This window comes from Porites lutea, chromosome 14 (genome assembly GCF_958299795.1).
Source record: "Porites lutea chromosome 14, jaPorLute2.1, whole genome shotgun sequence".
Classification (NCBI taxonomy): domain Eukaryota; kingdom Metazoa; phylum Cnidaria; class Anthozoa; order Scleractinia; family Poritidae; genus Porites; species Porites lutea.
The window spans coordinates 14,412,934-14,423,654 of NC_133214.1; the positions used below are offsets into that span (position 1 = coordinate 14,412,934).

The following is a 10,721-nucleotide window of genomic DNA, read 5'->3' on the forward strand; positions in this document are numbered from 1 at the left end:
AATATATAGGTTGAGGATCGACTCAGCTGAGCGTTTCTCGTTTTCATTTATGTAGCGCAATACCCAATTTCGCACAAAAACCAAATCTACATTTAGGATGAAAAAGGTAGATTCATCACTCTTGGTAAGGTTACACCGAAGTATTATAGTTACACTGAAGCATTCAAAATAGCTCATGCACGTTTAACGTGCCTATGTTTTTCCCAAGGGCAAGAAGGTGACAGTGTCAGTACCAAAAGTGATGGCATCGATGCTTTGCGTGCTAAAATCATGGAAGTGTTGAGACAAGAGCCATACATGGGGGAAAAGATACCAACCAGGTGAGTAATGTTTTAGTGACACTCATGTGCAAGAAAGTCTTCGCGCATCAAATTTCACTTTTTTCACTTTATTTCGCCTAAAGTGATTCCTTATCTAAAGCTGATGGGGATTGCCTTGGCTGGTTTTTACAAAAAAGGATCTGACTCTGATTCAATTGGCATGTGTTTGGGTTCTTTTTGGTTTAAGCTTGTCTGTGATAATTCCAGCAAGGTATTAGTGGCTCATTTTGAAAAAGTTCTCCATAAATTATCAAATCGATTTTTCTAAACTAAACCCTTTATACGAATCTCTTGCTGTCACAACATATTTCTCGTTTCCTAGTTTTAATTCGAGTGAGAGTTTCTTGCCACTCCAGATCTTTGACAGGTGATTAAACGCAGCTGTTGCTTTGCCAATCGGCAGTTGTCCGTAACTCCTGCGTCACCGAAAGAACTGCCCACGAAAGTGCAATCCTCTACCACTCTTTGGTTAACAGTAGTAGGGTTTACTTGTTCTCGGTTTTCTTGGCAGTGATCGTTACGCTAGTGCTAATGGCGATGTCTAGAATTTCTGCCACAAAGTTTTGGAGCTCCTGGGTGCCGTTCGTGAACGTCGTGCGTATAGTCAAGGTCGGAGAAATGCCTATTCTCATTTCACACAATACTCTTTGCTCCAGTCGCTTTCTCCAGCACCCAATCGATAGTTACCACAAAAAGGAGCGACGAAAGCAAACAGACCTGATGGAACCTCGTGAGGAAATGTTAGTCCTGACACAACATCTTCACTTCTTGTAACAGGACTTTGTTTAAGTTAGCTTCATGCTATACCAGATGTTCCTGTATAAATAAATAAATGTTCCTATGAACTTAGGTGGAATGCCATACTGGAACAAGACGTTTCACAAAGATTCTCCGTGGACGCTGTCGAAGGCCTTTTTCATGTCGATATAGCTGACTGCCAGAGGCGGCTGGAGCGCACTGCACTTCTCACTGACGTGCTTATAATAAAGATTAATTAATATTATTCATATCTTCTTGCTCAAAAAATGAACACCGGAGCGGTACAGTGACTCCTTAAAATCCGAATTTAGATTTGTTCTAATAAATCTATTCGGCCTCCGGTAGAAAAGCATTCATAGGCTGAAAAGTGAAATTATAAAGAGGGACTTGAAGGTAAACGTACGGATGCAAAGGAGTTATATTTTTCAGTGTTTTGCTATAGAACTCATTTCCTGCAAACGTGTATGAACTACGACTGTTTTTGAGATGTCTTTTGTATGCGATATTGTTTTTTGTTAACCTTTGTAGGTGGGCCCATTTTGAGAGGGTACTTGAGGATTTGGTGGCTCAGAGAATTCATTACACGAGTGTGGAACAACTTCAAATGTCTGCCAGGGAAGATTGCCTCATTGACGATGATGACGAGTTTCAAACAGTGTTAAATTTCTATCATGACCTCGGCCTGATTATAAAACATAGGAGTACAGTTGTTCTGGAGGCTAAATGGTTGATTGACCTGTTTAAAGAGCTGATTACCATTCCTCGTTTTGATAAAGCGGTGAGAAAAAAAAGCAGAAGAAAGGAGAGTTTCATAATTTTACGATAAGAGGTGTTTTCTAGTTGTTACAACTTATACGACTTACTGAGCAAAACGCAAGATTCTGCTGCCCTAAATTGTAATAATTATTGTAATCTTAACTGATAACGCTCACTGTCTTTGTGGCATCGTTATGTCTTCGTTTAAGCGAAGCTTGTTCGATTCATAGTTACCCTTTTTCCACGCGAACAAAAATTGAAAGTTTCATTCACAAAATATTTTAAGTAGCTCGCATCACGTTCGTGATCCGAGAAAACCTGAAAATGTGAATCGTGTCGCGTAAAGTAAACGTTCGAAACTTATGAGCAAGCAGTTGGTGTGATTTAGACGCTGAGATTCACATCAGAGGATTAGTTATACTTCAAATGTGAACCTCAAGGCATACGTCTTGGTTGCTACTAAGGCTGAAGATCCTGACACGATATATTTTATTACTTTTAGAACCCTCTTTGTTCAACCTATTGGCAGGAAGTTGGAAAGAGTGGTGTTCTCTGCATGGAACTTGTCAATCACGTGTTTTCCAAATTTGTGGATCAAGCTATTGTCAAGGAAGACATTTTGGATATGATGGACCAGTTTGGTTTGATTGCGAAATTTACATCAAACACCTCCGGTACCACGTACTTTGTACCCGCGCAGCTCAAGACCCCACCCACAGAAATTTGCAAACTACACCCTACCCCAGCTGATCCATGTCCACTATATCTTCATTTCGGAGGTGGGTTTGTTCCGAAAGGTCTCTTCATACGCCTTGTTTCTAGTTTTATTTCCTGGTGCTGTAAGACTTGGCAGGAGACACCACCTCCTACTCTGTACCAAAATGGTGCTCATTTCGTCATTGTCGGCAAGCAGATCATCTATGATTTCATTCTTCTTTGCAAGAAAAGTTTTATCAAGATTGCGCTGAAGCAAAGAAATGAAGATGAAGAGCCAGTTTCAGTGTCTGAATCAGTTGAAATACCAAGTCGCGTTCGTGTCTTCATAGACGACACTTTACAAAAATTGTCTCACGAGTTGCCATGTCTTAGCGGGTTGCAGTACGAGTTATCCGTTGCGTGCCCCCACTGTCTGGCAGAATGTTCAAACCACCGGGAAGCTGCATGTACCCAAGAGGAATGTTTACACTTTTTTGAATTAAAGGAAGGCCAGCGACTGATATGCACGAAGAACGTTCGTGATAGTGTGAGGAGGGTTCTTGGGATGGAAAAGTGGCTGTCTTTAAGAAGAGCCCAGGTAAAATATTTAATAAGATATAGTATGAAATGACGTGAAGTAATCTTTTTCGATGTTGACGTTAACAATACTAACCTGCGTAGCTGGCCACTAAGGTGCGCAAGAAGCGTGCTCGAACGAGTGCTCCCCTCCATTGCCCCTCCCCAACCAAATCCGCCAGCTAGTGGTCAGAGCGGGACTTGGAATCTGAACCTCCGGATGACACGTCATGTGCGTTGACCTCTCAACTAATCTTCCTCAGTTTTTGTGGATAATGATCTCAACATTATTTACCGGAGAGGTGAATTAGTTGTATTGCGTGTTACTGTGGTCGGGGGAGAAAGAGTAAGCGAAGTTGGTCTCGTATGGGTAAAAAAAATTTCGTTGACGGAAAATGCCTATCCTGCCCACATCTGGCACTTTTTTAGAACAATTTTTCTTTACACTGACGTGAAAGTAATTTTGCTTTCATATCTGAATAGCCAGAAATGCTAAAGATAATTTAACTTTTTCCCTGTTTTATCAAAGTTACCGCTTCCATTTTTATCAGTTTGTAAAATTTTTCAGTTTGTAATTTATATTTATATTATTTTTGATTTGGCGTTGACAAGGACTGAAAACTTAAAAGGTATCCAAAATTTCAACGCCCTCCCAATGTGCTGTGGCTGAAACCGAGTACATACGTACTGTCTCGAAGAGAAAGTACCACACAGATTTTCTCAAATCCCATAATGAATTAGTCTTCGTCTATCGTACGTTTAACGTTGTTTTACCATCTTTTATAAACCAGATAAGTCTCGGTAGGTAAGACTTAAAAGAAAATGCTACAACTCTTCAGCAACCAGGCGAGTGCGTTATGACCCCGTTAACTCAATTGGTGGGGAAAACAGTATTCACTTTGTCAAACGCATTGCTTTTTTTAGGTGCAGTATACTTCCCGTTCTCTTGGCACGTGGCAAGATAGGGGAGGTGAAAGTGACCCAGAGAAATTTCTTAAAGCACTGAATGTTACTTTGTTGGCGAGTGAGTGGGGCTCATCCATGGGTGGCTTGTCAACAATAAACAGAAATTTCGCCATTCTACTGGCGAAGCACAGCTTAGTCAACATTACTCTTTTGGTGCCACAATCTTCTTGCAGCGAGGAGGACAGGAGAGACGCTGCGAAACAGAACATTGTCATTCGGGAAGCAGAGAGTCTACCAGGCTACTATGATCCTCTTGACTGGCTGAGCACCCCACCGAAAAACCTTGCTATCGACATCGTCCTGGGCCATGGCGCAAAGTTGGGAAAACAAGCGCAAGTAATTCGGAAGTACCACGGCTGTAAGTGGGTGCAGGTGGTCCACACTGCACCTGAACAACTGGGAATGTTCAAAAACTATGACAGCGCGGTTGCCAAAGGTGAAGAGAAGGACAGAGCTGAAGTAGACTTGTGCAGACTAGCAGATCTTGTCGTGGCAGTAGGACCCAAGTTGAGAGAAGCCTATTCATCCCGCCTCCGTGTTTACAAGAAACACCAATGTATCTTCCAGCTTACTCCAGGTACTTTCCATGAATTTTCAATGCTAGAACAAGCTACACTGGAAGAAGGGAAGTTTAAGGTTTTAACCTTTGGCCGCGGTGATCCTGAAGACTTTAGTCTCAAAGGATATGACATTGCCGCAAAAGCAGTGGTTAAATTGAAAGAAGAAATGGAAGAAAGCTCTTACTGCCTGGTGTTTGTGGGCGCTCCCGTTGGGAAACAAGACGAAGTCGCCCAAAACTTGCTCCAGACTGGAATTGCTAAAGACCAGCTTATTGTTAGAGCATTTGTACAGAGCAAGGAAAGGTTAAAAGAGTTGTTTTGTGAGGTTGACCTTGCCATTATGCCTTCCAGAACAGAAGGTTTCGGATTAACAGCTCTGGAGGCGTTGTCTGCTGGTCTCCCCATTCTGGTGAGTGGCAATTCAGGATTCGCACATGCACTATGCGATTTACCCTCAGGAAAATCGTTTGTGGTGAATTCCAACGACCCCATGGAATGGGCGAAAGCAATTGCTGCTGTTCGCCAAAAGGGAAGAGCACAACGTCTTAAAGAAATCCAAATCTTACGTGCTAGCTACGGAGAGAAGTACAACTGGGAGGAGCAGTGTGGAGCCCTTGTTGAGAAGATGTGGAATATGGTCCTGGGTAAGTGCTTTGTTAAAGTACTATTATAATACTGTAACTCCCCCCCCCCCCCCCCCCCCCCTTTTAACATTTGGTGACGTGGCAGAGTAGACGAGGAGATGACTTTGCATGTTGGAGGTCCGGAGTTCACTCCCGGTTGGGGAAATGTTTTTCCCTTTTTTGGCTGTTTTGTTTTTGTTTTTAACCATACTTTTTTCTTACTTTTTGGCTGGTTCTAATTTATTTACACTGCTGCCCTTTCTTTACACCCTCGCGAGGTGTTGCGATAAACGTATTTCCAGTTCCTTTTGTTAAAGCTTATAATTAAATATTTCCTATTGAGTAAGTTGGGATCATATATAAGCTTTGATTTTGAAATATGGCGACAAAATTAAAACTAAAGGAACGAAACAATTATTATGGCTTAGCTCCGTCTCCTATGATGATAATTAAAGGCCAAAGGCATATGTCACAATTTCCACTATGTTCCAGCTTCCTTTATTTCCATAGTAAAAATACGTACGTGGAATGTTAGAATGTAAAACTGTAGTAAAAACAGTAGCCTGCGTGGCAAACGCAAAAAGGGGAGGAGGAGGGGAAGGGGGAAGGAAGAAAAACGCTTACCCTCTCTCCCCAATCCCCCTCCCTTTTTCCCTTCCTCCCTATCCCCTACCCCTTTCGACGCCTGCTACGCAGGCTTTAAAAACAGTTGGACGCAAATTGGTTCCCCGTAGGAGTTTCATTTGCCAGCTGGTTGAGTTTTGAAAATACCGTCGATGAATGGTGAATTTGAGGGTAAAAAATTGTGACCATGTCGTTTAAAAATAATGAAGTACGAAACAAGTATTAAACGATTTGTTGTCCTCCGGCCTCATTCACCAGTGGAAGAAAGATGCCTGTAGATTAGTAGTGCCGACACTTTCGGTAACTAAGTCTATGCTCACACTATCATACGGATCACAGCTTTTGCGCGGGCACGAAAATCGTACCGGATAGGGCTTCTGTTGACACATAACAACGGTGATTTTGGCGCCATTTCTGTATCGGGGCGAAGCTGCGCCGCGCCGGTGATGAGAGTGCATCGTCCAGTGATTGAATAGGTTTCTGTCGGCATGGTCTAGACAAAGCCTATATGAAGCATTTAAGTTATTAACAAGAGAGTTCTCTCTTGGTCATCAAGGTATACCTAACTCTAACTTTCTGAGACATTTCAAGAGTTTGCCTTCATGTGCGCTCTTGCTTTAGATCCCAAGTTTTAGATTAAGTTAAATCGTCTTTACTCATATAGGTTTAGATGAGATGTCTTGATAAGCACAGTGTCTGAGGCCCAACGAACTGTGCTGTCGTTTGTGTCCTTCGCTTTTTGCTTGTCTTCTTTAACCTGCAGTTTGTTTGTTATTTCTTTGTTTCCCTTAGAAAACTAGAAAGAAAGTCAATCTCCTGTGGAGAAAAATCTCCTCTGACTTAACACCAAAACTGAATCTATGCCCGAGCTGAGTTCATCTTCAAGATGCAGAACCAGGGCAGAACCATGCAATTCTTTGACTACATTTACAAGTATACTCATTTGCCTCAAGAGAAGAAAACTGCTAACTTAAAAAACGTTTATCAGTAAGGACTTTTAAGTAGTTTAAATGAGTTGGTTAATCTCATAATTAGAGGAGATTAAAACAAATCAGTCTAGTCTGCTGTTCCCAACGAATGTTTAGGGAAGATAAGAAAGACCTACATTATTGTAAAGTACCGGAAGTTTTATAATTTTTAGTTACTTTGAGAAGGGTCCTTCCATTAGTTAATTAGTGAAAGTAATTCAGAAACTGAGTAACTATTCTAGGTTTTTGGAAAATGACCCGAATACGAATACATGCCCCTTCCTATGGTTATCTGGTCTGCGAATAGAGTCGATTCGCGCCCTCTGTTCAGAGTTTTGAACTTTTACATGTAATTAGCTCTGATAATTCGAAAGGGAAGGGTTGGGTGAATTTAAAACAAAGTAAAGGCAATTTTACGTAAAGCGTTTATGCTGTTACTTAGACAGCATATTCAGTATTTTTGCAGAACATGTTCGTAGAACCGATTTTTTAAAAAGATTTTCTATTGAAAGGGAAAAGCGGAGAAATCAAATTCTCCCTAAATAACTGCAGTTTAACGTTCATAGATCAACAACACCAATATAATTTCAGTTTGTAGAGAAGACAAATTTTACACATTTCGGATTAAATAGTAGTAGAGAAATCATTTATAACTTTGGTATGTAAAAAGGATTCCATGTCACTGTATTTTTATGTTTTTAAAATGAAGGTAAAGGTTTGGGTCGATTTCAAACATAGTAAAGCCAATTTTATGAAAAGCATTTATCGTACTTCATAAGACAGTATTTTCAGTATTTTTGTATGACATGTTTGTGGAACCCACCAATGTAGATTTACAATTAATGAGCGACAAGTGAGAAAACCAAATGTTCTCTTAATGAGATTAGTTAAACGTTAATTGAAATTCTTTAGGGAAGACGTTTCAGATAGAATAGCAAAAGAAATCATATGTTATAACCATAGTAACCATAGTATGTAAATAGAATTCTATGTCATATTATTTTTATGACTCTAAAAAGGTGTAATGTCATGTTAAACAAACTAGGAAAAAATTAAAAACAACAAAGAAGCCGAAATGCTAAGAGGACAGCACTTTCAGTAACACATTGCTTACAAATAAACTATGTGCTATTTTGACTGTATTGTTGTCATTCCATTGTTGCTTTACTGACGGATCGATTTGGGTCCCGGAGTAGTGTAGGAGTTGCTCGGTAAGTCTCTCCTAATTGGTCGCAGGAAACAATGACATGTGAGTTGGGACTCGAAATTGAAGGATTGTATGCAATACTGAAAAGATCATACTAGAGTGGTTCGTTCACACGGAACCACGCTTACCGTACGAAAGTTAAGTCACTTAGCCGTACAAAGCTCTGTGTGAATTGAGCAAAAATATTGAACGAAACGGCCTCGTGTGAAGGAAGTGTCCGGCTAAATTTTTCAGTCGGTTGAAAATTAAGGCCTGTTTATATGGAGGCGGGGGACCCCAGGTAGGTGAGGTAATCCGCTTAGGTGAGGTAACCCGCCTGTCTATATAATCTTTAATTTTAATTTAATTAGGTTTACATGATAGGTGGGGTGACCCGCCACATGTTACATCACCTATCTAGGGTCCCCCACCTCCATGTAAACAGGCTCTTAGTCCGGTGCCATGTGAACGTACAGCCGTTCCCTCAGACTCGCTGGGCCGGTCATTTTAAACGGAGTTTAGCTAGACTACGAGTAGTCCCCATTTTTCCTGAGGGATAGTAGGGCGAGCGAAACGCGAGCGCGCGTGAAAATCACCCCACGCGAGAAAGACGAGACGCGGCGGCGTCTAGAGGTTGGCCAGTCTTTAACGAAACCGCGTTCTAAGCCATGGGTCGGCCCAACGCTTTCTTCTAAACCTTGTTTTATCACGAACAGTGTAATGAAAGCATATCCAGTGGAACTCCGGTCATCTCGGTAATACGGTCACCTCGTTACTACGGCCACTTTTTTTCGGCCCGGCAGAACGGTCATACATTTCCTTATAAAAACACCCCTGTTAATGCGGTCACTCGTTAATACGGCCAACAGCCACATCTTAAAATCCCAAACACTAGAATCGCTTATAATTTTACCCCGTTAATACGGCCACTTGTTTGAAATTTAGAAAATTAATTAAAATGGCTGTGACATGTCAATATTATTGACCTAGTACTCTGAGCCTGTTCTTGTACTGTTCTTAGTCTACAGTACATATAAAGTGCAGTTGTTGCGATTTTATAGCCGAATTTTAAAAGTGATTTATGTACTAAAGAGAAATTTTAAGTAGTTTTTTCCAATTACCGTACGCGATATTTACATTTCAGTTGTTTATTAATGAGAACAGTTGTTCAAGAAATGTGAATGCGCTGTACGGTGTATTTATCATTACGGCCCTCAAGTCATGAAATTTAAGCCTGCCCCGATAATACGGCCAATTTTTTTTGACCCATTGCTGACCTTATTAACGGGGTTCCGCCAGACTCGTACCCAGTCGCTATTTAAGTGTTTTTTGGGGTGAGAGAAGATTGGGGATTAGGTTGAGGCGCGCGCGGGGTCTTATGGGAAGGGAAGAAGGAAAAATAGTTAGAATTTCCCCCATTGTCACACCTTAAATGTACACATTCATCAGTATTTTTTGTGGCTTACTTTGTTTCTTCAATACTCAGTGATATTTCTCCAACTTCTTGATGGTTTCGCGACATGTCATTACCTGATAAGGACATTGGAAAACACACTTAAGAACAGCTTGGTAACTAGCCACAGATATTTCTCACCAAAAGTTTATTAAACATTGAAGACGCGTTCTAGTCCAAATTAATAACCTTACCGTTGCTATGATTGTCCCGCGTCGATTCGTCGTACGTCTGCATTTTTTTGCGCCATCTTGAATAATTAAGCTCGCGTTATTTACGTCATAAGCAATTGTCATATGGCAATCACGTGCATCACTGGTTCTATCAAGGTCAACAAGATGATTACATGGGAATATTTGAGTTCGGCAAAAGAATGAACTTTGGAGTTGTTTTCTAAGTGGGTTTTCTCACTGATGATTCTGCTACACCTTTTTCGGTCAATGCCGTTCAAATCGAGCTGGCACTTCGTAGAAACACCCAAATAAAGACCATGTAACACATTTGTGCCATGAGAAGTTTACCCGTGCGTTTGAGTCTATTCACATATTTGTTGTTTAACCTCTTACATGCACGAAAAATATTCTGGGATAAAGTAAACTTGAGCGTATCAGTGGTGCAGGTTGTTACAACTGTAATGCTTTATTTACGTCTGACACGAAAATACTTCACAAAAAAAACAAATTTTAAAAAAGTGGGCTTTTCAACAATGGCTTTTACGGCCAAGATATTGTCATGGCGTTTTCGCTACCTGAATATTGTAGGTTGTTTGCTCAAAAGAAGGCCTACCAAGGGGGGGTCACGGGCACCCCAGGACCCCCCCTAGCTACGCCCCTGTTTCTTGCATTATTACATGTGATTCGGGCCCTTATTGTTCGAACTCACATGTATTCGAATCTACAACGCGAAGAAAAAAAAATCATGATCACGCGAAATATTGATTTAAAAAGTTCCCTTACCTTTAGTTCGTAGCCACTCTGTGTCCTACGGCCGGTTTATACGCCGTTTAGTCGACTTTCTCTCCATCGAGTACTGAACACTATAAAAGTACTCGATGGAGAGAAAGTCAACTAAACGGCGTTTAAACCGGCCGTAGGACACAGAGTGGCTATGAACTAAAGGTAATGGAGCTTTTTGAATCAATATTTCGCGTGATCATGATTTTTTTTTTCTTCGCGTTGTAGATTCGTATACATGTAATAAAATTCGAATAATAAGGGCCCGAATCACATGTAAT

At 40.9% G+C, this 10,721-nt stretch overlaps 2 protein-coding genes across 2 annotated transcripts in view; one reads left to right on the forward strand and one right to left on the reverse strand.

Moving 5' to 3' along the window:
* LOC140924126 (uncharacterized) overlaps positions 1–7,983 on the forward strand; it is a 21,236-nt gene extending 13,253 nt beyond the window's left edge. The window contains exons 6-10 of the mRNA XM_073374144.1: positions 209–320; positions 1,608–1,857; positions 2,338–3,129; positions 4,032–5,277; positions 6,673–7,983. Of these exons, the coding sequence (XP_073230245.1) occupies positions 209–320; positions 1,608–1,857; positions 2,338–3,129; positions 4,032–5,277; positions 6,673–6,680 (2,408 nt within the window). The 3' untranslated portion in view covers positions 6,681–7,983. The remainder of the gene's footprint in view (positions 1–208; positions 321–1,607; positions 1,858–2,337; positions 3,130–4,031; positions 5,278–6,672) is intronic.
* The window catches only part of LOC140924127 (U4/U6.U5 tri-snRNP-associated protein 1-like), a 55,852-nt gene extending 46,272 nt beyond the window's left edge, over positions 1–9,580 (reverse strand). Inside the window, exon 1 of the mRNA XM_073374146.1 lies at positions 9,501–9,580. Within this exon, the coding sequence (XP_073230247.1) occupies positions 9,501–9,577 (77 nt within the window). The 5' untranslated portion in view covers positions 9,578–9,580. The remainder of the gene's footprint in view (positions 1–9,500) is intronic.
* Positions 9,581–10,721: the final 1,141 nt, after the last annotated feature.